Source organism: Protopterus annectens, chromosome 16.part0, assembly GCF_019279795.1.
Source record: "Protopterus annectens isolate FY-2018-M chromosome 16.part0, PAN1.0, whole genome shotgun sequence".
NCBI classification, from domain to species: domain Eukaryota; kingdom Metazoa; phylum Chordata; order Ceratodontiformes; family Protopteridae; genus Protopterus; species Protopterus annectens.
The window spans coordinates 315,259,598-315,286,585 of record NC_056750.1 but is presented as its reverse complement, the minus strand read 5'-3'; the positions used below and the strand labels follow the sequence as shown (position 1 = coordinate 315,286,585).

Here is a 26,988-nt window from a genome sequence, read left to right as displayed (position 1 = left end):
GGAACGATTGCAGTTCTATTAGACAACATGGTGGTTGTTTGGTATATAAAGCAAGGGGGCACAGATTCTTATCTGCTTTGTCACAAGGCCATAAGGGTTTAGGAATGGGTGATGTCCACGGGGAGCTTTCTCATTGCAACACACATTCCCGGAGCATCCAACGTGTTGGCGGACAAGTTGAGCAGCTCTATTCTGACCCCTCTCGAGCGGTCCCTGAATCCAGTGGTGGCTCAACAGATTTTCCGTCGGTGGGGATATCCGAGCTGCGATCTGTTTGCATCTCCTCAACCACAAGTGCAGCAATTTCTTTGCATTAATCCCCCCAGAGGGGGAATCCCCCAGGGATGCGTTCGCTCATGATTGGCCTTTGCGTCTCCTGTATGCTTTTCCCTCATTGCTTTTAATTCCCGGAGTACTTCAGAAAGCCAGAAGCTTCAAGATGCAATTGATCCTCATTGCACCTTTCTTGCCTCGGCAGGTGTGGATGTTCATCGTGCATACAGCTGCAGTAATCACAGATGGGTTCTCTGCCATCAGGCGGGTCCTCGGTCGGTCGAATTCCAAAGTCTAGGTCCGGCGTCGGTTGGTGTCGCTTTCTCTCTTGACGTCAGTGAGGCCAGAGTATATAAGACACAGCCGACGCCATGTTCTTCAGTCTTTTTTGCCGTGCGGTGCCCGAAGCAGAAGCAGTTCGCAAGTGCCGGTCGGCCAGCTCCTGAATTACGAAAAAAATTGGAAACCGAAGTCTTCATTAAAGCTAAGTACCCTGTTGGGGAAACTTTTCTTGCCTCAGACCGATGTCAGAAAAAGTTAATAATTGTATTTCTTGTGGGAAGCAAATACCGCATAAGGATTTCCATTCCCTCTGCATACCTTGTTTAGGCCCAGACCACGACGTCTCGGGCTGTCGCTTTTGCGCTACTTTCAATAAACGCACTATTAAGCGTCGGGCGGAGTTCGCCCAACACTTTTTTGGAAAAGCCTTTGATTATAAAATGTCGTCGGAGACTCCGACTACCTTTTTGTCCAAAAAACACAAGGACAAGGACTGACACCACGCCAAAACCGGCTACACGTGGTCCGGTTCTCAGCGAGACGCCTTTGCAGTCCCTGACTACCGACGACACTTCCTTGGCGGTGTCCTCTGTACCTGAGACCGCAGGTATCTCTGCCCTTTCCCAGACTACAACTGAAGCCATTGCTAATGTTGAACCTCCTAATGTGGACAGGTCCACTTCCACCCATGGTGTCTTTAGACTCTCATCTTCTTTTTCTATTAAGGCCTTTACTAAATCCAAAGCAGCCAGGCATCCCAAGAGGCCTGTTGCACAGGGCCCTTCTCCAGGCCCCATGCCTAAAAAAAACAGATGCTGAAAATGACTGAGGATTTGATTACTCTTATCAGGGGTTCTCAACCCCCTCCAGACAAGAGACCCAGAGTGGAGGAAGATTCTCCCTCTTCTGATCAGGGCTCTATTTTATCAGAACATTCTGATGTAGAGGAACTCTCTTACTCCCCTTTTGAAGATTCGGATGCAGAGCAGTCCATTCCTTCTGTATCTCCTCCTGAGGATTTTTCCTTTGGGGAAACCTTGCACACTTTAAGGGAATACTTCCATTGGGAAAGCCAAGACTTTTCTGATTCCAAGAAAAGACTTAGGGAATTTCTTTTGTTACCTCAACACAGGCCTCTGGCGATACCTCCTGTTTTGGACATACTTGATGATGTTTATTCGGAGGCTTGCCTTAACCCAGATTCCCTGCCTCCTGCACCAGTCAAACCTGATAGGTACTACAGAGTTCCTAACTCTCACCAATTTCTCTACAAAAGCCATAATGCTGACCCTGAGACCATTTCTCAAGGCCCCAAGGGATTGAAGGCCTCTACTGCCAAGAATCCACTTCCTGCTGAAAGAGAGTCAAGATCTTTAGAAAGGTGGGGAGAAAGGTATATACCTCGCCACCCTTGCCATGAGGGCCTTAAATTGTCAGTTTCATATGCTTAAATATCAACAGTTCCTGTTATCACAATTAAGGAATAAAATGTCTCAACCTGAACAACCAGATTTAAAGGAGTTACAGGATATGATGCATAGTGCAGAGCAAGTGGGTAAACACACCTTACAATGTGGCTATGATGCCCTAGAGGCCTCAAGTAGAGCGGCTGCTACAGGATCAGTCATTCGTAGACATGCCTGGCTTAGGGAACAAAGCTTGCCTGATCATGTGAAAGCTAAACTTCTAGATGCTCCTTTACAAAAGGATGTGCTGTTTGGTACTAATGCTGAGGAGATATTACGGAAAATGGAAGAAAAAGCCAAATCTATGCAAACTGTCAAAGCTTTTTTACAGGTCCAACCACCACGTTTTAGCAGAAATTGGCCTTCTAAAAACTGGTCCTTTCCAGCCACTGACAAGTTCCAAAGAGGTAGATACAGACGCACAAGGGGCAGAGGGCAATCACAAGGATCATATAGAGGCCGACAATGGCAAACTCCAGCACCAAGAGGTGGCGAAGACAGTGCACAACAATACAGAAAACAAACCCAATGACTCCCTCATTTCCATGCCAAGCAGGTCTCAGCTGGCAGCACCTTTGGGAGGAAAGCTAGCATTATTTGCAAGAAATTGGCATATTGTCACAACAGACAAATGGATCCTGGACGTTATAAACAGAGGCTACAAATTTCTATTCCACACTCTTCCAAAACTGAGAGGCATGCCAAATCTGCCACACAATCAAAGGGCAGAGGCACAACTACAAATTTTAAAGCTCATAAGCATGAGAGCCATACAAGAGGTACCTACTCACGAACAAGGTCAAGGTTTTATTCAAGACTTTTCTGGTACCAAGGAAAGGAACCGACTGGAGACCCATTTTGGACTTATCCATCCTAAACACATTTTTACTGTACCAAAATTCAAGATGCTCACATTACAGCAGCTTCTTCCTATGCTGGGCAAGGAGTTTTGGCTGGTAACATTGGACCTCAAGGAGGCATACCTGCATGTCCCAATCAGACAAAGTTGCAGAAGATACCTCAGATTTCTTGCAGGTTCAATCCACTATCAATTCTCTGCATTGCCCTTTGGCTTATCTACTGCACCCAGAGTATTCACAAAGTGCCTGGCATCAGTGATTGCCTACTGCAGACTTCAAGGGATACAAATTTACCCTTATTTGGACGACTGCCTGATCCAAGCGGACAGCAAGCACATACTTCTGGAACATCTGGCTTATGTAACACGGTTAATGCATTCTCTGGGATATACAATCAACAAAAAGAAATCCAGGCTAACACCATCTCAGAAAATAACTTTCCTGGGTGCCAACTTGGACACAAACACCCAGATGGCCTATCTAATGCCAGAAAAACAGGGGCAGCTAACTCAGTACTTCAAAATACTAGCAAAATGTACCAGGCTTACTGCAAGGAAAATCCTGCAGGCTCTGGGCTTCATGGCATCTTGCATTCTTTTAATCCCATGTGCAAAGCTGCATATGAGGAAACTTCAATGGTACCTAAAAAACCTATGGTCTCAACACAGTCACAGTTTGGAAACAATAATACCAATAATTCCATGTTTGCAAAAGGAATTTCTATGGTGGGCCCAGGCATGTCAAGCAAACACAGGCCTCCCTTTCTGCAAGCCTCAAGCAAACCAAGTCATCACAACAGATGCCTCAGACTACGCCTGGGGGGCGCACATGACAGACAGGTGCATTCAGGGCAAATGGTCCCAAAAGGAAAAGCACCTTCACATCAATCAAAAAGAAATGCTAGCAGTAATAAATGCAATTATAGCTTTCAAGGACCTCCTGCATCCAGGACAATTACTGATAAGAACAGACAACACCACAGTAATGTGGTACATAAACAAACAAGGCGGAACACATTCATACCCCTTGTGCAGACTAGCCATGACTCTTTGGAACTTGGCTCTGGAATGGCAAATTGAACTTCAAGCACAGTACTTGCCAGGATTGGAAAACACGCTGGCAGACAATCTAAGCAGAAATATGACAGATCCACACGAATGGAAGTTGCATCCTCAGGTGTTTACAGAGATAATACAAGAGTGGGGGAGGCCAGACATAGATCTTTTTGCCTCCCACAGGAATCATCAATTGGAAAAGTTTTGTTCAAGGACCTTTCATCCAAAGGCCTGGAGAGTGGACGCCCTTTCATTCAGTTGGACAGCATGGACAGTTTACGCTTTCCCACCTCTGCCTCTTCTGCCCAAGGTGCTCTTGAAAGCAAGAGCAGACAGACCGAAGATGATCCTGATTGCTCCAGATTGGCCAAGGCAACACTGGTGTCCGCTCCTGAGGAGTCTAACACATACTCCTCCCTGGTCCCTACCTCTAATGCCTCTTCTGCTGACTCAGCACAGCTACAAAACGCTTCACGGTCAGCTGAAAACACTCAGTCTTGCTACATGGAAAATTCCTTAACACCACAACAGACCCTACTTTCCAAGGAGGTGCAGGATGTCATTTTGGAGGCCAGAATACCATCTACTAGAAAGGCTTACACCGCAAAATGGAAACGGTTCTGCTCTTGGAATGAGAAAAAAGGCCAGGACCCTAAAAAGCTGAATTTGCCTCAGATATTACAGTATCTAGCAGAGCTACTGAACAGTGGACTTTCATTTTCTTCTATAAAAATCCATGCCTCAGCCATTTCTGCAGAATTCAACTCGGATCCACCTTTATTTTCTCACCCACTCTTACGACAGTTCCTCAGAGGGGCTAAGAATATAAGACCTTCAAGGAAACAACCAATACCAGCCTGGGATCTTAATTACATTCTAGAAAAATTAACATTGCCTCCTTTTGAACCAGCTGCATCAACAGATTTGCAATATTTGTCCTGGAAAACAGCCTTCCTTCTGGCCATCACTTCAGCTCGTAGGGTTTCGGAACTACAGGCCCTCATGGCGGTGCAGCCCTTCCTCATCTTCCATCAGGACAGGGTTTCCCTTTGCACCAACCTGTCATTTATGCCTAAAGTGGTATCCAGGGTAGCTTTAAACCAAGCCATACACTTACCCACCTTTTACCCCATCCTCAAAACCAAGGGGAAAGGTTGCTACATTCTTTAGACATCCATAGACAGCTACACTATTATTTGGACAGAACAAAGTCCTTCAGGAAATCAGAACAACTTTTTGTGTCCTATGCTGTAGGGGCTCAAGGGAAGCCAGTGACCAAGCAGACAATTTCAAAGTGGATAGGCCACTGCATACGGTTCTGTTATTCATATCATGGGAAATCTGTTCCCACAGGCATCAGATCCCACTCCACCAGGGCCACAGCTACCTCTACAGCCTTCCTCAGAGGAGTTCCTACCAAAGACATTTTGGAGGCCGCCACTTGGAGTTCTGTACATACCTTCACAAAACACTACCACCTGCCTTTATATTCCAAAACTAGAGCAGGCTTTGCCACTGTGTGTTGCAGGGCATTCTGGCTCATCCCAGTTCCAACTAGTACCTACCACTCTGTGTGTAGCTTTGGGACTCTACCCATCTGTGATTACTGCAGCTGTATGCACGATGAACATAGTACAGTTTTGTACCTACCATAAATGTAGATGTTCGAGTGCTAATACAGCTGCAGTACAAGTTACCCTCCCGCCTTCCCCACTTGGTAAAGGCATAGGGCCTAACCCCCTCTTCATACAACCTGACTGGGTTATCCTTCTATGGTTTATTTGCTTGCAACTACTGATTTTGGAATATATTGCATTGTTTGTATATATATATATATATATATATATATATATATATATATATAATTTATGTATTGCCTTCCTTCTGGGGGCACCTGACATCTGGGGCAAGAAAGGCTGAAGAACATGGCGTCGGCTGTGTCTTATATACTCTGGCCTCACTGACGTCAAGAGAGAAAGCGACACCAACATGTACAATGACGGAGTCATATTTGTACTTGCTGTGGATAGACCCAAGTGCATGCATTATGTGGCAAATCCTGGCACCCAACAGGCAGCTGACCGTGACTTTCTCCTTATTTAGCCTAGTGAGTGGGACGTCAGTGTGCCTTACAATTGAGTCACCTATGGCTAATGTGTTTGGTACTTCCTTAGGGGCTTAGCTTGAGTGGCACACTGTTTGTGTGGGCTGTGTGTCTTGTGGGTTATGTTTGGATTAGATGGTTGCTTATGTTTGTGCCTTGGAGGTCTCTGTTGTTTGGGCAGATTTCTTAAGAGAGCCTCTGTGAAAGTGAAGGCTCTCTCATAATTTCTATCTTCATAGGACTAAGGAATTTAGGCTTTCAGACCAGTTGTTTGTAGCCTTTTCTGTGAATAGAAAGGGCAAGGGAATTTCAAAAGTTGGTCTCCTCCTGGATTTCTGAATGTATTTCCTTCATTTACTCTTCAGAAGGTGTTCCCTTATCTACACCAGTAAAGGCTCATTCCACCAGGGTGGTGTCTACCTCAACTGCGTTTTGCAGATAGTCAATTGTGCAGCAGCAACATGGTCTTCTCCTCACACGTTCATCTCCCACTGTAAGTTGGATTTGATTTCTAGAGGAAGGGCTTCCTTTGGCTCCATGGTTCTTCAGCAAGTCCTTCCTTGAGGTCTCCCAGGATTCAGTTAGCTGGGGACTCTGACCCTAACGTGAGGAATGGTGACTAAGATAACATCAGATTTTTAGTTATGTACTTACCATAACTTGGCATCTGTGTTATCTGTAGTCACCATTCATCATGGTCCCACCCTCCAGCCCCCTTCCTGAGAGATTAGTAGGGTGTTGGTGTCCTGTGTTGGTGGTAGTTGTTTTGCTCTGTCTTCTTTCCTTATGCAAACTCGATCTGAGGGGTTAGAGGGCAGCAGAGCATCATGGGATGGGAGGAGCTTGAGCTAAGCTGTTTGTCTAAGTATGCCGGCTCGGATCCGATATCAGATCCAACACCCTAACATGATGAATGGTGACTACAGATAAAACAGATGCCAAGTTATGGTAAGTACATAACTATAATTTTTATACATCCTGATGCAAAATAAAGAAGGCATTATGCTGATTGTTCAACTGCTAATGTTATATATTTAGCCCAATGTGTTCAATGTTTTAAGTTCTATGTTGGCATGACTACTAGACCATTGAGGGATATGATTAGGGAACATATATATTACAGCAACACTGGAGACACCAGAAGTGCTGTCGCTAAACATATTATTGAAGAAGGTACCAACCATAGATTTGTATTTTTTATCATAGAAATCTTGCCAAGCACTATCAGGTTGGGGAATAATAGTAACACACTTGAAAAGATTGAGCAAAAATGTATTGTTTTGCTACAATCTGACAAGGGCATGGGTTTAATTGAAGCTTTGTCGCTCAAACCCTTTTTAAGGGACAGAAGGCTTAGTTACATTTCCTAACTTTGTCTCCCCTCCACCCCCTTTTTCTATGCACTCTCTTTGCCTTGGCTGTTAGATATGCATATTTTTATAGTAGTCATAGGTGTGTCTGCTTATATATATGCACATACTCCTCGTACATTATTTATTTATTTCTAGATATATTTTTTCTGTTTTTACTGTTATATACACACACATACTTTTATGTTAGCAGTATTTAGCTATGATGTTTAGTTTTGTTTATATTTATTTTCATAAAATTTTTGTGTGTTTGTTTTTTGAACATCTTAGCAGATTGATGACTGTTCATGTAGCAGTTTGTTTTTTATCATAAATTTCATATAAGGTGTATACATGGCTAACTATTTGGATGGCAAGACTGTTTCAGCCTTTGTTGACGCAATTCTGCATTAAATTTTCCAAAACATCAATATATTTGCAACAGCATGATGAGATGATTTATGTATAACATATGTATTATACTGTTTAGATATCGGCACTATATGCCTTATTTATTATATCTGAAATCTATTATATAAGTTGTGGTTGGAATATACTCAAAATGTACTTATTTTGCTAAAGTGTTAGGTTACTTTAAATCCCTTGTTTGTGCCTGTACTTTTTTTAGTTCATGAAGTCTTCCTGAAAATGAAGACATACACAAATGTTTTGCCTTTGTTTTTGCTGTTATGTGATTTAGGAGTCTGCTTATGTGTAACATTTAATATATGATATGGACCCTTATGAGCAGAACAGTTGTATAAGAACATACCATAACAGAAGAATTTAAAAGAAAATATTTAATCAAATCATACCAGTAACTAATCTTTCTCATTTTTTTTGTACAGATGTGGTAGAGTAGCTTTCACTGTAATTAATGTTTTTTTTTTAGCTGCCTTGTATTAATTATGGTGTCAGGTTTGGAATTTTGGCACCACCCACATTTATCTCCCTACATGTCATATTACTATAATGTTGTGTTCTTTGATTAGAATATTGCATAAATTATTTCCTTGTAGATAGCAATACTAATGTGATAGATCCATGAGTGTGTTGATACTTCCTTGAAACACATTCAATTACATTAATTTCTTCAGTGGCTTTAACAATGTGACTGGTGACTTATGTGTTTATGTTAACAGGTTAATGCATGCCAGATTGCTGCAATTACAGCTCTCCTTTTTTCTGTCATAGAGGTACTGCTTCTAATATTGGAAGCATTCAGTCCTGCTCTACAAAGAAGATGGCAGGATAAAAATCCATTCTGGAAAATGAAAACTCAATTATTGTCCAGCTTTTACTAGAAAAGGAATATATTTAAAGCCAGTAGGCCCCAGCCTGAATAGTGGATCCTCGAGTTGTGTCCTAGAATTTATTGTGTCTCATTTGACAAAAAGTAAATGTGTAGCTGTTTTTCTTGTTATATTTGGTAAAATAGACTTTCCTGAAGTGTTTCAATCTGCAAATATTGAAATTATGGACAGAAGTGCTTCAGTCTTAACAAAAATACTGAAGTAATATCCAAGAAAAAACAAGTAAGAAGTTAGAGCATATGCACTAGCATTAACTATGATTTCAAAAATCTGCTGTTTCCTTTATGTATAATTCAGTGTGCTGACACACTGTTTTCTTAAAACTTTGTAAGAAAATAAGATTTCTGCAGTTTGTCAGTTTTATCAACTTTTCATTTGTATTTCTATGTATGTATATATTTATATGTAAATATTTTATTTTAATTAAGAGTGGAGTATGTGGATTCATTCCAACTGGGAAGCAGAAATCCAAGCAGAAATACTGAACGAGACTGGGAAAATGCATCAACAGCATCCTCCGTTGCATCAGTGGCAGACGTCACAGGTATGGTCAAATCGAACTGATGCATTAGATTTCAGTGTAAGGACAGCATTTTGTTCCTCTACTGTTTTGCAGTGAAAATGGTTGAGAATGTAGAGATATGTGGATATTTCTACATTAAATTTAGTGGTGATAAATATGTATGAATTTGTGTTTAAGTGGATTATTTGATACCTTGGTACCTTGATACCTTGGTAATGACCCAGTAATTATTGTACATTATTTTAGAGACTGGTTTATGATAGTAGCGATCCAGTTATTTTTGGAGATTTTTTTGTGGTGTATACGGTGAAAGCATTCTACATGCTAATTGACGGTGAAATGTGTTTTAATTTGTCTGTAACAACAAGTATATACCTTTAAAATGTGTATGCAATCTAACATCTTAAACTGCTGCCTCTTTTTGAGATTACAATTTCCAGTGAAATTTGCTGACTATTCATTTGTAAGAAGACTTTATTTTTTATTTAGTTATGTTTTGTTTCATTTTTAGGTCTAAAGCTATATAAGGAACCCAGCAGCAAATCAAATAAATCAATTATTCACAATGCTATTTCACATTGCTGCTTAGCAGGAAAGGTGAATGAACCGCAGAAAAAATCCATTTTAGAAGTAAGTGTCTGTTCATGTAATACAAATGCTGTTAATTTTCTGTATGTTTAAGTGTAGAAGATCTTGGAGTTCTATAATGCATTTAAATAAAACTGATATACACATGATTTATTCTTTTTGAGAGGTAGGTATGCAAGTTTATTGTTGTAGCCAATAGCACTACACAAAATGTGCTGTATAAAGCAATGGCAAATTTTGTCAGCAAAAAATATTTTCTTCATCTACACTGCTCCAGTGTTTTTTTACTTCTCACTATTAAGATTCTGTCTGATTTTCGTCAGTATCTTCAGTCTTTAAGATTTGGAGCACTGAATGTGCTTAAAAACAGTGTTATCTTTTTTGATCTTCCTATTTTCTAGTGACAGACTGGTCAGACTTGTCTTGTAGAAAAACGCTGAAATTTAACCCTTTTAAAATTCATCACAACAGTCACTTGCATTAACTTCATTGTATGCTCAAGGCCTAGTTTTGTTACATTTCTTTATTTGCTGTTAGTTCACCAGCATCAGCAAAAGCAATTTTAGACATGGAAATATGCTCAATGAAATTTTTATAGAATTTTTTTTTTAAATAAATTTGCTCTTCAGACTGTATCCTCATCCACACCCCAAAACAATAAATGGTAAAAAAATGTAATTTAACTGAAAGTTTGGAAATATTCCTATTATTTACTTTATTCTGACTGAATCTCATGTTATTCTCTTCAAATCCAACAGGTTACAAAATTTCTGTTTGAGACTGAGCAGCCTCTTTTTTTTTGTCTTCTGGATTGGACAACATATATGATTTCATTGCCTTTGTTCAAAATGCACATACTTTGGCTACACTTAGCTTGACACAAAACAGTTAAAAGAAAAAAAACTCTCATTATATAGCATACAAGGCAAGTAAATACAAGTGCTTTCCACAGCAGTCATCAGGTTACACTAAAATTGTAACAAACGGATTGATGCTCATTCATTATCACTGCTGCAGTAGTCTTAGTTGTATAGGTTACATTCAGCGAAGGATATAACAACTGGACAGTCTTCAAAAGCCTTGAGCTCCTAAATATAGAAAATCAACAGCCTGGGCAGCAAAAGCTCCCGTACTTTCTACCACCCTTAGTGAGCACACCCTTTTGTGTGCTTCAAAGGATTAACAGTTGCTAACAGTCTTCCATTGCTGGACAAATATGTTCCCTTTGGGGTAACCTTCCATAGAATTTTATTTTCTATGAAAAAATATACTTGTTTTGTGAGAAACAGTATTTTGTCTTGAGTTTTATGTGTTTTAAGGGACTGTCTCAAGACATGGTGGTCTGACGGGCAGTTTACTTTATATTTTTAACTTTTATTGTCTTTGCTTAATATAAGCACATTTTATGGGGGGGGGCATATGCTTATTTTGTGAAATTTACTCTGTTTTAACAGGGGCAAGGGTGTTTTGAGAGTGTTGTGTATTTTGCTTGTAAATGCTACGTTTTGACAACTTAACCTGTCATCAGTTCACTGTAGCTGTACTAATGGAGAATCAGGCTTCATTTCTGTCAGAACCTTGAAACAACATACTACTACCACAGTTCTTCCCTCCTCCAGACCCAAGAAAAAGAATACTTTTAAGGGAACCCTTTCTAGCTCAGTGAGCTCAATCTGTGCCTCAGCTACTTTTGGATGGCTCTGCTGTAGCCATCACTGGCACCTCAGACCATTCAGTTTGTTCTCTGAATCCCTGTGATATAGCCTTTTCAGCCACTATGGTCTAGGGGCCAGCCACAACCTCTGTGTCTGTTAGTTGTCCTTGATGAGCATGGAAGAGTAACTCTTGTCAGTCAATGAAGTAGGGAGCAGGAAGTGTAGCTCCATGCAGGTATCTGTCTCCTTTTGCGGATGCCAGTAGAAAAAAAGAGACAAGTTAAACATTTAATCTTCCTGAGACTATTTTTCTGTTGATAAGGAGAAGCTTATTGGTTGGCTGAAGGTTTATTGAAGGTATTAAAACCTCTTAAAAGGTAACTTGAATTTTTGTGATTTTTGTGGAAAAAATAAATTAGTTCTATCAGCTTCTCAGGATTCCCTGTCCTGATGCCATTTTCCAGTCCCATTCCTGACCGTCTTTAGATATTTTTGCCAAAGTTCTTGATTCTAACTCTGGGAAAAATGTTTCCTCAAGAGTCTCTCATGGAGGACTTTTCTGTTGCTGAAGCTATTTCTAGGATGAATAACCTGTTTCATTGGGAACAGAATGATATTCCAGCTTCTTTGAGGAAGTACCACTGTTTACTAGAAAATGAGTTTCCAGGAACCTGCTGCTGTTCCTCCTCTTTTACCAGCTCTGGAAGATGTTTTTGATATTGCTTGCAGTATGCTTGACAGCCAACCTGGAAGCCCCTAAAAAGGCAGATAGACTTTATAATGTTCCTCAGTTTTAGAAATACTTGTTTTTTCATCCCATATTTGATCCTGCAGCTATTTCCGTGTCAAATCCTTTTACAATAAAAAAATAGTTAATGCTAACCTCTCTCTACCTCTAATAAGGATGAGCAAACTTTTGATAGTTTTGGGACAATAACTTATTCTTCTGCTATTTTATCCTGTAGAACTCAGGCTCACATATTAAAGTATCTATTGGCTTTTTTTAGACAATATGAGAAGTTTTACAGCCATTTTCCCTGTTCAGAAAGCAAGCTCTCTTTCAGTTCTTTATCAGGTAACTCATATAATTTTAAAGTACTGTTATGGCTGTGTGAATTCTGTTTCCAAGGCAGTGCTGTCTGCCTCTGTTATGAGAAAGTTTGCATGTGTACACAAAAGATTTCTGAGAATGTTAAATATGAAATTTTGAGCTCTCCTTTGGACACAGTTTTTTTTGGCCCTTTTGCTAATCAGCTGTTCAAGCAGTTTGATGAAAGAGGGAAATTGATTCAAGGGAGGGGCTCTTCAGAATTTTCAGACATTCTTCTCCAAGTTTGCAATTTTTTTTTCTGCAAACTCAGGTTCTTTTTACAAAAAGCAATATAAACAGTCTCAATAAAGGTCTAATAAGCAGATGTGCAATAAAAGTGAAAGGAAGGTTCAAAGAAAAAGGAAAAAGCTTTCCAGAGAAAGGGACAGTCTAATAATATAGAATAAATATTGCAGCATTCCCCTCCATACCTCCTTACTCCTTCATTCCCTTAAATTTTCCCCAGGATTGGTTTTTCACCTTCCTTTTGGCAGCATATGGGTTCTAAGAGTTGTTCAGAAAGGTTACTGAGGGCAATATGGAGCTTCCCTCCTTTTCAGGGGATTCCCTCTTATGCTGCAAGTCAGAGTTCACTGTTTACCTAGTCATGAACTAAATGCTGTCTGTGGGAGAACTATTTCCCTAAGATCATTGGGAAAAGTGTTTTATTCAAGAATTCTTCTGGTACAAAAGAAGGGTCACTCTTGGATCTATCCTTGCTTAACTTGTTTGTGAAAGTTCCAAAGTTCAAAATATTTTCTTTCTGTTACCTGTCATTCCTCCTTTTAGTTTTTGGTAATACTAGACTAGATGCATGCAGATTTTAGAAATTTTCTAAGATTGTTTTTGTGTCTGGCTTTCATCATCAGTTCTCTGCATTACCCTTTGGGTTATCTTCTGGTCAAAGGGAGTTTACAAACTGTCTAGCTCCTTTGATGGCCCAGTGCTGACTCCAGGGTATTCACATCTTTCCTTTGGACAACCTCCTTATCTTTGTAGAATCTTTTTCAAAGTATCAAGAGTCTCTTACGTGGGTAAGAAGTTTCTTTCATAATGCAGGATTCCAAGTCAACATTCAAAACTCCTTGACTCTTTCTCACAGGATAGTGTTTACAGGATGCCTGCATGCAAAAGGTATTCCTTCCTTAGTACATATGAGAAAAATTCAGCGGTTCCAGAAAACACTACAGCCCAGCATCTTTACCCCTTGTCATTTCAGGTTCCAGTTTTGGACTTTGTAAAAAGAGAGTTGTTTTGGTGGACAGACTGAGATATCTTTGAATCAAGGCTTCTCCTTTTCCCCTTTTCCATGTGTAACAACTGATGTGTTGGACTTTGCATGGGAAGCAGTGTCTAAGGGGGTAAAAGTTCAAGGTGTAGAACAAACAAGACAGGCCAAAGAACATCATTGTGAAAGAGATGTTAACTGTTGTTCATGCTTTTAATTCTCCATCACCTGTGGTTTCCAGGTCCTCTTCAGGCGATCACAAACACCAAAGTGATGTGGTACTTAAACTGTGTACCAGATCTTACCTTCTGTCAAGATTGGTAGTGGTAGCTTGGAAGGTTGCAGTTTATTCATTTATTTATTTATTTGCTTTTGGTTAACCAGGATGGTCCATTGGGCCAAGTGAACCCATTTTCAATGGAGTCCTGGGGAGAAAAGCTCCGACAAAGAATACATGTTACAGAGATAAACATTACATAGCATACAAGGCATAACAAGGTATAGTTCACAATCGGTAAAATTATAAACAAAAATAAAATAAAAATTAACAAATTCTACCTTTTTTTTTTTTTTTTTTTTTTTTTGTAATTGAAGGAAATCAAGATGATAGATGATATTAAGAAATTGATTATGAGTAAAATAGATGAGGTGAGGGTTATAAGAATACAGAAGTGGAGAATGATTATGTGGGGTGGGAGCAGGAGCATTCCCATGTGGATATAAGGTAGGAGTGAAGTGATTTTTTAAAGGTTGGAAGGCTAGTGATGGTGCGAATGGAGGGGAGGGAGAGAATTCCATAGTCGAGCTAAGGAAAAAGAGAGGAGGTTATGTCCTGGAGGGCGAAGGGGTCTGTAGACTTCTATAAGGTTTTGATTAGTAGATCTTAGAAGTCTTTGAGTCTGGTGAATTTTAAAGGTAGTAGATAGGGAGGGACAGAGGGATGATTGGAAAATTAGTTTGTGTGCATATGTGAGTTGGGTGTAGGAGAGGTAGTTGGGAAGTTCGAGCCAATTTAGTTTATGGAGTGGTGCACAGTGATGCGTTGAAACTTTGTTACTAGTGGCGAATTTGGCTATTTTGTTGTTACAGGTAGATAGTTTAGTTTTGATAGATGATTGTAGATTAGTTAAAAGGGGGGCACCATATAGGAGAGAGGGTAAGAGAACTGTGTTAGAGAGAGTAAGTTTGGTTGCTGATGAGAGGAATCGCAGTTCAGCATAGTTTAATCTTCCAAGATTCCTACATTCCTTCAGAGCAAAATGTGTAGGCAAGCTGAGCAGATCTAGGATAGACACTAGTGGAAACTGAATGAGGTCTATTCTAGGAATTGATCCAGTTGTAGTAAACTCCTCAAGTAGATCAGTTTGCTTCCTTTCAAAACAAACAACTGAAGACGTTCTCCTCACAGATTCCTTAACAAACAAGACTGGAACACCATTTTTTTTTTCATTCTTTTGTTGGGAATGTTTCTGTATGTATTTCCACCATATCCAGGGTCATTCTGAAGATTCAGGAGGACTGTCAAATGATCATTGTGGTGACTCGTCCTTGCCGAGGGATTAGTGGTTCTCCGTTCTTATGAAATTGGCTATGGGTGGTTACCACAAACATCCTCCTATACTAGATCTATTCACAACACAGGTTGTGTTTGATACATCCCAGTCTCAAACAACTACAAATGACTGCCTGGGTGATTCAGTTTTGATACCTTTTTTCCTGAGGCTGTACAACAGATTTTAAAGGAGGCAAAGAAACCTGCTAGTAGGAAATCTTATATTGGTAAATGGAAAAGATTTGCTAGTTGATGCCACACTAAAAACCATGGCCCATTCAGGATTTCTGTACCAATAGTTTTCAATATTTGTGTGAGGTGTTATCCTCTGACTTTTCATATTTCACTATTAAGATTCATCTCTTGACCATTTTAGCATGTCTGCCCATGGTCCATGGATCCTTCCCTTTCAGCACAGTATTGGAAAGCTGAGCAGCTGTTTATTTCGAATAAGGGCAAGAAAAAAGGGCAAGACATGTCAAAACAGACTACTTCTATATGTCTGTCTCTGGCTGTTTATTTTTGTTGTTCCTACCATTACAAGACACTTCCAGGCAGGGTCAAGGCTCACTCTACAAGTGTTTTGGCTTCCTCTATGGCTTTTTGGAAAAGGGTAGACTCTAGAAGCATTATATTGGCAGCTACTTTGTCCTCTTTACATATCTTTACACACTGTTACAAACTATAGTCTTTTTCCAGGCTTACAGCAAGCTTTGGTTGGACCATTCTGCAGAGGTTCCTGGACTTGCATCCTTCCTCCTCCCCATCTTTATAAACTTTGGTATTTTATCCAGAAGCTAAGGCTACTGCAGCAGCATCGATTTAATGAATGACATGATGCAGTTAATACATAAACTAACCATAATAGTAGATGTTCAAATAAATCACTGCTGCATTAGCTGTTCCCTTCCTCCATCCCTGTATTGTTTTTGTTTTTGCCAAGGTCAGGTATCTTAAGACTATTCCTAGAATTTACTTTCTTTGTCAGGACCATAGCCTCCCTTTTTCAGTTGGCAAGTAGTCCTGAATGTTTTTGTGTCCATGCTGCTGTTTTTTTCCACTCAGGAACTTTTGTGCTACCAGCAGCCTGTGCACTTATGGAGGGTTCACACAACTTTGGAAGTCTGCTCAGCTGTTATGTCTTATGCAGAATGTAATCCATACAGCTGAGGCTACTGCAGTAATGATGTATTCAAATATACTATTATGGTAAATTTACTTGCATAAAGGTACTTTATGATCTGACAACATTATGTCTCCAAATTAAATGCTATTAGAAATCCTCTCTGCACCCCACCACAATCCCCCCACCCCTGCAGTGTATCAACTTCAAGACTGCACAATAGTGGGAATGGAGATGTTTATAATATTAAGTAAATTAATATTAAGTAAACTTAGTATTTCACTACGGTGTAGTCTTTCTTCGTATATGTATAAAACTGTGGCTGTTTGACTGTTTTTCCTGTTGGTTAAAATGCAGTGCTTTTCTTTCAGTTGACTAAAAGAACATTTAAACAACTGACACGCACAAAAAAAACAAATGATGCACATTAAATCAAGAGACCACAATGCATGTTTAGAAATGTGCAAAGACTAGGAAAAAAGTGCACTGCTAAGGAATTTTAGTATAGAATGCTCCCCCAAACTAAGTTTTGCCCAAAAAAGGCGGCTTCTGTGCATAATAACATCTTTGAGCAGGTCTCTTAACCATAAGGGCCAGCTGTTCAAAAGCAGCTGTTAAAATAATAGGAAGCTGCCCTCTCATTATGATTTTGCTTGTGTTGATATGTTAAAAAACTGAAACAAACCAGCTGAAGAAAGTAGCATGTATAAAGTGTGTATAAACGTAATGTACATGTGCAAATTAGTATTTATTGGAAGTATTATGAAAAATAAAAAACTTGTCCAGCTATGACTGATATAATTGGAAAAACTAAAAAAAAAAACAAAGACAAAAACCAAACCCAACCATGCATATAAGCAATGTAAAGAATCAATGCATTACCTTGTAACACCTCATTTAAACTTGGGAAAATAAAACACACGTTTACTATTCATATCTTTTCCTTTCTATCCATATTTTTCTTATCATTCCATGTTTGTTGATAGAGGAAACCAGGACTCTATCAAATGTGAAAACAACGTTTTTGTGCACCTTCTTATATCTAAACAGTGTGCTTCTCTTTCTGTGGCATTGCACATTACACTTTACCCTTTCTGTATGTAAATTGATAGTCAGAAATATATTCCTAAAAAAAATAGTCTTCAGTTAAGATGTTTCAGCAGGAGACCTCATTTTGAAGGAATTATTACCATAATTAGTAGCAAATCTAACATTACTTATCAACCTTCACGTCTTAAATATCTGCATTTATAAGTTCATAAAGTCTCATGATCATGCATGATCTAGTTTAACCTTATAAAACAGTCTAGAATTATAAACCTATCGTGGAGATGGGTAGCTTCTTCTGTATCGCTACAAACCTTCTTACTCTAAAAAACTGAACATGGAATGTTCTTTATGATATGCCTGGAATGATAGCTATTGGCAAAAAGTTACAAATTTTTTGGATTATGATAAAGGGCATTTTCACTGAACCAGCTATAAATTTAGTAACACTAAAATCCAAATAATCAGTGGTAAACTATAGTTTAGAGAGAAATGTTTATTGATCCTTTTAGAATTCAAATAAGCAACAGAAGCTTTCAACTAAGAAATTCCCCCATTCTAAAGAATCCTTCCCAATTTTCAGTACAAGTTGAATAGGATTGTCATGGAAGTCATAAATCAGTTCAAGCTCTAAGAATCCCGTAAATAAATTGTATAAATGGAGCCAACATTAGTTCTCATAGTAGTAACGTGGTTATAATCACAGCGTGAGGAATTTTTTTGAGGCAGTTTGTGACAAGTGGGAGGGTGTTTTTTATTCTCATAGAGTCTGTTGTTGTATGTTATAAACTCCAGGACTAGGGTTATGAAGTTCTAATGGGGTTGGCAGAGGAGAACCTAGCACTCACAATGCTGAATAACCAAACCAGAAATCTGAACCTTCTAAAGGTATACCACTGAACTTCTCTCTTTAGTTGTCATCTTGCTGAGTTTTGATCAAGCCCCTTTAAAAGGAGCAGCATTTATTTATAACATTTTCTCTGTAAGTTTGGATCTTAGCTTTTGTGCTTTTCATCCATTACCTCATATTCTAATGCTTTTGCTAAAAGTGAAAAAAGTGACTAAGCAAACTTGATCTGATTTCTCTTCAATGGTCAAGATGCCACTGAGTCAGCCTTTTTTTTTTTTTAGTAAGTATTAGTTACCCATTCTCTGACAATCTCTTCAGTAGGTTGGTACTAGACTATTGGCCTTAGGGCCTATACAAGCCTAGCCATAACAATTCCCTGGATATTTCTTCCCACAATATTTAATTCCCTGGACCCCTGTCTAGCAGGGCGACTGACGTGATCCCTGGGGTGAATTTCCTATCTCCCATCCAATCGTCAAGGTTCCTTTTGAAGAGGTCCAAGGAGGTGCTCTGCTTGACATGTATGGGGAGTCTATTCCAGAGTATGGGGAGTCTGTGGGTCAGGAACCTATCCCTCCAGCATGTTTTGTTCATTGCGATGACAAGGTTTAGATCCCTGGAGCATGTGGCTCTGAGGGATTGGGATTTTTTTAAGTGGAGCATGTCCAACAGCTCAGGGTTTGGCATGGCTTTGAATGTTAAGCAGAGATCACCTCTGACTAGACGATATGCCACAGACTATAGCTGGAGTTTAGGCAACAAAAGTACAGAGTTCTTCATCCATATCTGAAATCTGTCAAGTTTGATTGCATTGAAAATCTCAGGTTAATCTTCAACAGTCATTTTTACTCCAAAGAGCAGTTGTCCTTCCTAAAAGAAGCCAAAGGTCCCACCAGTAGAATGTCTGTTTACAATAAATATAAAATAATTAGCTTTTGTTGGTTTCAGAATGGTGATTTTTGTGTTGCCACCCTGTGCCTACCAGCCTTTTGGAAGAGTACTGTGACCCCTGCTGGCTGCAGGGAACATCTGCCCACACACTGACATGGCTGCATTGTTTTCCATATTCATCACAGCATGCCTGTCATGGTGCCAGACATCCAGAGATTTTTGCTATATAGTCCAAATTTCTCATTTGTGCCATGGAAATGCTTCAGAGGTTGGATTTGCAGTCGGCACAGCATGGGGTTGAAACATGCTTCTTTGATTAACATAGCAAATTAATGAGAAATGCATGCCTCAGCATCCATTCTCCTTCTGCAGAGGCGAGCAGACATCACATCTTCACTCCTGTCTCTCATGTCGGACTTTTCTAGCACCTACGCCGATACAGAAACTTAAATTTATTAGTTTGTAGTCAGGATTTCATCCCTCTATGCCACAGAGGCAGCTAGGATAATTATTTTTGAGGCATGTTCCTGTTCCTTTCCACAAATCCTGGAGTACCTTGGTTTCTTGTTTGATGCTGTCCTGTTTTTTTTTTTCCTTCAAATTGCATTTATTAGTCATCTCTGTCTGTTTTTTTTCCTGCAGTTGAACAGTTTTTTGAAGAATATCCTGTCTCCACAGCTTGGGACGTCACCTTCATGACTGAAAATGTGGCACTACATTCCTTTTGAGTCTGTACAGCAGATTTCGGATAACTTTTCTTAGTAGCAGCTTACCTCATTCAAAATTATTTCTGTACAGTTAAGTCTTAGCATTTTAAGATCCATAGTCCATAATAGGCAGTGTATCCTTGAAAATCAACCCCCCTCTAATGTCTGAAGTAGTTTTGATGGCTATCAAAAGTGCGGGATCTGACATTGTGAGTCCTGGCACTGAAAAATAACAGTGTAGTGTACCTTTTTGGTATTTACAGTTGAGCAATTCTGGGGATTACTTGTATGGTCCACAGACATTCATCAGACAACCATTCTTAACATTTTGTTAGAATGACATATCCATATACAAGGAATCTTTTCTAAACAGCAGAAATAACAGGAGAAATGTTGACAATATAGATGTTCACAGACGATTCAAATATTACACTGAAAGAATAAAACCACTAAGATAGTCTGAGCAACTTTTTGCGTCATTCGTGAAGAAGAAACAGGTTGTCAAGTCACTAAGCATACCATTTCTGTGTGTTTAGCTTAAGTCTCTTACCTTCATTTTTTGCAAATACAACACTCTAAATGGGATGGGAGGCTCATTTTACTAGATCTGCAATTGTGATGGCAGCTTTCTTTAACAGTCTGCCCAAAGTATGCATTTGTTGCTACTTATCCAGCCATTTGTACTTTTTTCCAGCTGTTATAAACTGACTTTTCTTTTGGTACTGCGGAGTTGATTTGATTGCCTTGCAGGGCGTGTTGCAGGCCAGTTATCCATTTCTGTGAGCTGAGGGCACCTTCCTTTTTTCTGTTCCATATCATTTGTAATTTGTGCAAAAATGATACCTTGATGAACTTAATACACATTTGGTATGAATATAGATGTTTGAATAATAGGACACGATCACACCGTACTTTCCCCGTGATATTTCCATTGTAGGTCTGTTGATCAGTGTTTACAGTTAGTACCAACTTTTATAAACTTTATATAAGATGTGTTTTACTGGTTTCATAACCACTTTCTGCTTTTCATATCATTGGTATTTGTAACTATATTTTTGCTAACGTTTACATGGGTTGTACCTGTATTCTGGTGTTTACTTTGAGATTTTTGCTGTTTGGATTTTTCAAGAGCATTTGTTGGTACAGCAGTTTTTTTGTTTGTTCCCATCTTCCTAAACATGAAAAGAATAACTGTAGCATGAGGTACGCCACTTTATAGCCATACTACCTGTGATGACTACTGTTTGGGAGTTCCCTTCCTAATGCTTATAGAGTTATCCTGTACAAGTTCTAGCAAAGGGCCTGATAATTACCTGATGGTTGATATTTCATAAAATTTCTAACTCCTGCTGAAGTTGTCTATCATTTCAGCATCTTTCATGCTGAATATCCTGGCATACCTATACTGTACACTGATAGGAGAACAGAATAACAGTTTTCCATCCAAGGAATATCTTGATGCTGGAAGATATATATATATTTTAATTTTTTGGTTCTCTTGGACCAGCCTGATGGTGCCTGTGCCTGTGCACAATCAGTCCATTCATTCTATGGGGAAGGAAGTTGGGCATCCCCAGACTAGCTGAAGGCCCTGTGCCCCATTTGTTCCTGTCCAGTTAGCCCAGTCTGTCCATTCATTCTCCAACAGCAAGTGTTGGGCTGTAGAGAGAGGGCAAGCTTGCTGGCCCTGGAGCACCCTTCTCCATTGCAGTGATTCTTGGAGCTGTACTGTGAGCTATAGGGAACATCTATATGCACACTGACATGGCTACATGCATATGCACAGTGGCAGCATGTGCTGGATCCATGTTCAGGGGTGCAACAACTAGTGCAACTGCTAAGTATCACCCAGGTGTTGAATCAAAATAGCCTACCTCCTGCCAAGAATGTGCAAGCTGGCTTCAGCTACTCACTCCTGTCTTCCCCATCCAGTTCTGCTAGACAGCTGAGCTGTGGCCTTGGATTTGGGTGTAGAAGTTATCAGGGGAATTACTGTGGGAGGATTACGTCATCAACCAAAGGTAGATTTTTTTTTTTTATTATGCCCTGGGAATGTGTTTGATATATTGCTTCATAAAGTAAAACCAAGTACTATTCAGCACTCAGCAGTAAACAACAATTAGTCTGTGCATTTGCAGTTATGGGCTGTGTTTAAGAAATTCTGGGACTAGCTGTATGGTCAAATTGAGAGGGCTGTGTTAATTAAATTACTATGCAGCTGCATCCAGTGAAGATATGGGGTTGGCAGCATTTCGAAAACCCAAAGTAGGAGGTGTCATACTGAAAGCTGAGACATGGTTAAAGTAGAGCTTTGAAATATTGTAAGTAACCGTACATGCATATATGTGGGGGGAGGGTTAAGGTTTATACTACTGGAATGATTGTTTTTAACTGTTACTGCTAAAGCCAACATTTCTGAAGTCTCACTGAAGTTTCTTTTTGCTTTAATTGTACTCTGAAAAGTTATTTATGATGATAGTACTGCTGCGTGCTAAAAACCAAAGTCTGATTAATGCACTGAACTTTGCTGACTGTAACTTGTTTAGCACTGTATTATGCGGAGTTACTAATAAAGTAACTTGTCTATATAACAGATGACATACGATACTGTCACAGTTTACAGCTTCTAATATACCAAGTTTAGCTTTTCAATACATGTATGAATGATGGCTTTTCTCGAGTTACCTCAAAACAAACATGTTCCTACATGTACCAGATCTAGCATCATTCAGTCACTGTCCTTTTTTATACCATTCAGATCATGTCCATGAAAGCAGTCTTTCATTGTTAATACTTTTGGAATTTGCTTGATGTCATGCAGTCTGTTGATAAGGTAATTTGTGTTCTGTTTCAAGGTGAATTATGTGACCATCTTAAACTTTTAGGGAGTCATTCCTGTTAGGAAGTTGTTTCTATTTCTAATCCTCCCTGCACCTGGATTTCTTATCTGTAATTCTTCTTGAAGCTTGTACCAAGCACAGAATCATTCTATATTTCATAGTAGGATGCCAAATCATCCATATTTCTAATTAAGAAAAGTTTATCCTTTTTGTGTATATGTGCTAACAAACAGAAATGTACCTGCATTTAAATGTCTATATTTTACTGTATGTATTCTAACAAGTAGGAGCGAGCATGCACTGTTATAAGCGTCTAAATGTATATATCTAACAGTTTCCCTTTTTGTTTTAAAAACACTCAAAACAGTTTACATTGATATGTATTCTTTGGTTAGATTAGAATTTTCATCATGATTTACGGAAACACATTAGGAAACAAAACCTTTAGTGTTTTTTTTTTTTTTTTACAAGAAGTTTAAACACAGTTTTACAGTCAACATAATAACAAATATTACTACTAGAATTGGGTGTATAATCCACTTTAACAATCTTTTCTTTTGCAAACCATTCTGTAACATATTTTACCAATTATGTGCTGTGTTTGCTTTAGCCTTTTCTGCTAACTTAACTTATTATCTGAAGTTGTTAATCTTCTTCCTATTCATCACTGATGGGTTTGGTTCCGAGCCCTCAGAACCAAGTCGGCCTTATACCAAGCTTGCGTGCACCAAAAACTCTTGAGCTAAGCTGTTACCCACAATGCCCTTTACTCAGTTACCTTAGATCTCGTTTGCCGCACAGCCATATAGCAGCGTTTCACTGAGCTCTCCAGCTAAGTGATTTATCTTATACAATTACAAGTTTTGTAAAAGTTTTTTTTTTTCGTTTAGAGTTTGTTCTTTGATATCTCTATATTCTCAGCTCTACCCCCAGATATCTCTTTCGTACCATTGTTGGTATTTTTTAACTTTCTACCCTTGTGGTATCTTATTACCATTGTTGGTATTTCCTCTCTCTCTACTTCTTCATTTCCTCCACTTTCCTCACTCTTTCCCTTTTGTGTGAGTGTGTGTACTGTTATGTCTGAGAAGAAGGGAACTGCGGGGTTTAAACACTGCTCTTCTTGCAGTGCTAAACTTCCAAATAGTGACCTTCGTGAAGTGTATGTGTACTGTTTGGGGGTTCCGCATTTGTCGGCGAAACCCCCGTGTGATATTTGTGCTAGCTTCAGTCAGCGGACGTTGAATGAACATCGGAATAAATTGATTGTGAAGGGCCTGCTTGCTTCGCCTTTTTCAGAGGCTATTTCTGTGACAGAGGTCTTATCTCCTCCTTCTGTAGACAAGAAATGTCCTTGCTCCGGCCTCTCTTTACCGGCCGGTGACAGAGGTAAAAGCCATAAGCACAAGGCCCAAAACTCTTGCTCAGAGCACCGTACTGCCTCCTCGGTTCTGACTGCATCAGTTTCGAGCTCTGCTCCAGCGAAGCCTACCGAGGTCGCCTCGTCGGCTCCTACCCTGGCACCGACTACGGCACCATCTTTTACCTCAGTTCCAATCAGTTTCTATGTCTCGGCACCAATGTCACCCACTTCCGCTCTGATGTCGATTCCGACAACAACTTTCAAGCCATTTTTGACATCCACCCCTGTTGTGACTTCGGCCACGAGCCAGTTCTTGGCTCCAACCATACCTTTGTTGCCGGTTTCTAAATTGGAATCGTCGATGCCATTCTGTGATACACCACGGACCCAATACTAGTTTGTGGACCCGTTTGCCGGACAAGCCTGCAACCCCTTTTTGGACCGGCCTGATTCCCCCTCAGGGGTATCGGTGAGATCCACCAGGAGCCTTTCAGAATTGGATGTGGTGCACTTTTTTGACCAGCTGCTGACCGCCAGGGGAATTTCAGATTTGCCTAGACCCTATCCCACTCCAGGCTGTGGGTCTATTACTCCAGCGATCCCTACATACTCTCCTCCCTTGGATCCCTCGGCTCCAAGGCTCATATATCTGACGTTTTCTAGAGCACCCACTTTCTTGGTGCCGACAATGACATTGTCCGAGGCCTCGAGGTCCCTTTGGGTGTCTGTTCCATCAGAACCCACCCTCCCTCAATCTCATGCTTGGGTGGTGGAACCTCTGGTTCCAATATCGGTTCCGACTGTGTTGTCCGTCCCAACTTCGGATCCAAGGGTGACTACCACTCTGAGTTTGCTTGAGGCTCCATCCCCTGGGGCAGACTGTGTGGAGGGGGGTGTGACCCCCAGTTTGGATTTTGTCTTTTTCAGTTCCAGGCTCCCACTCCTCTTCAGGCGGGCCCGCTATCTGGGTAATTGAGAGGGTGCTTGCTTCTAGCACTCCTCCTACGTTGGTTATCCCCCCAGTTCCTTCTGAGCCGCAGCTGTCAAAGGCCACCCCCCCCCCAGGACTCCGAGACCACAAGACCCAGGAAACCCCTGTCCAGGGTATTTCCCTTTCTGAGTCTTCTTCGGATGCTCCCACCAAAGAACCCCCTCGGAAACGGGTGTGTAAGAAGAAACACATGGACTCCCCAGAGGAGTCCCTCATGGAAGATACGGACTACAATGATGGGGAAGGATCCCCATGGTCACTCCCTGATGATGTCTCCTTCAGAGATGTCATGGAAATCTTGAAACAGAGGGGTGACTGGAAGCCCTCCAGTCTTTCCCCGGAGGAATCCATATTCCTGCAGGCCTTTCGCTCTCGGCTCTCTACTTCTTGGGTGACCCCCCCCCACTGATGAGTTGGTTAAGCTCATTGTGCAGCAGGCATGGAAGAACCCGGACTCCATTGAGGCCATCCCCAGGAGATCAGACAAGGTACTGTGTCTTCCAGAGGATCAACCCCATTGGTCTAGAGGTTTGCCAATGGATGCTATGCTGGTGGTGGCAGCCATGAAAAAGGACCTTTCGGAAGAGAGTCCTGGGCAATGGACAGGTAAGGGAATCGAGTTTTTGCGTCACTGACCTTTGCAGTTAGCTCTCTGAACTTTTTGGCACATTTTACGAGGCTCCAGAGAAATCTTATCTTCGAACTCTCCTGAACCCTGGCGGGCCAAGTATCAGATGGAGCACAAGATAAAGTTGCTTCCCAATTTGCCACCCTAGAGTCAATATCCAATTCATCCATGAGGTTGCTGCCACACGCAACTGAAGGAGCAGCTAGAGCTGTGGGTGCAGGCATAGTCATGAGATGCCATGCCTGGATGTGCATTTGTGACCTCGTGGACTCCTTCAAGTCTAAATGCCCCTATCGAACCATCAGCTCTGTTTGGTGCTAAGGTCAAGGATACATTAGCCAGCTGCGAGCAAGACGGGAAGACCTTGTCTGCCGTTGGCCTACATTTTTCCAAACCTCAGCATTCCATCTCCAGGAATCAGAGGAGCAGGAAGATGTGGCACAAGATGTCTCAAAGTCCTTTCTGAGACGCACGTGGTGAGGACTCCTCCAGAGGCAGAGGGGGTTCCAATAATAGAAGATGCCCCTTTCAGGGCAGAGAGGGTCCCTGGAACTAGGGCTCCAGAGATTCCTTCTCGGGTAGACCGTATCTGCGCTCCTGAGGCGCTTCCAGATTGCTTTCCTCTGGAAGCAGTCGGGGCGCGTTTTTCTCTGCACCAAGCTGCCTGGCTCTCTATTACAAATGATCAGTGGGTGCAGAGAATCATTACCAGAGGCTACCATATTCCCCTAATATCTTATCCAAGACCTCTGAAATCCCTTCCCGATGTTCCACCCAGTCAAAGGGAGGAGGCAGCTTCCAAAATACGAAAGCTATGTCAAAAACGAGCCATCCAACAGGTCCCCCCTGATCAGTGTGGATCAGGGTTCTACTCAAGATTCTTTTTGGTGCCAAAGAAAACAGGGGATTGGAGGCCCATTTTGGATCTCAGCCAACTAAACAAATCGGTATTTCAGACCAAATTCCGCATGGTCACAATTCAAACCATCCTTCCCTTTCTGCGGGAGGGTGTGTGGATGTGCTCATTAGATCTCCGAGATGCATATTACCATATCAAGGTGGACAAGCACTCCAGGAGCCTCCTTCGCTTCCGGTTGGGAGGCAATCACTACCAATTCAGAGCCCTGCCTTTCAGTCTCTCAACAGCCCCCAGAGTGTTCATGAAATGCCTTGCAGTGCTAACAAGCTCATCTGAGACTTCAGGGATTCC

General features: G+C 40.7%; 1 protein-coding gene across 10 annotated transcripts in view; it reads left to right on the top strand.

Moving 5' to 3' along the window:
• CAMSAP1 (calmodulin regulated spectrin associated protein 1) overlaps positions 1-26,988 on the top strand; it is a 1,635,252-nt gene that overhangs the window by 1,596,829 nt on the left and 11,435 nt on the right. For all 10 annotated transcript variants that reach the window (XM_044057912.1, XM_044057905.1, XM_044057911.1 and 7 more), the window contains 2 exons: positions 9,131-9,246; positions 9,737-9,855. In XM_044057912.1, coding sequence (XP_043913847.1) covers positions 9,131-9,246; positions 9,737-9,855 — 235 coding nt within the window. The remainder of the gene's footprint in view (positions 1-9,130; positions 9,247-9,736; positions 9,856-26,988) is intronic.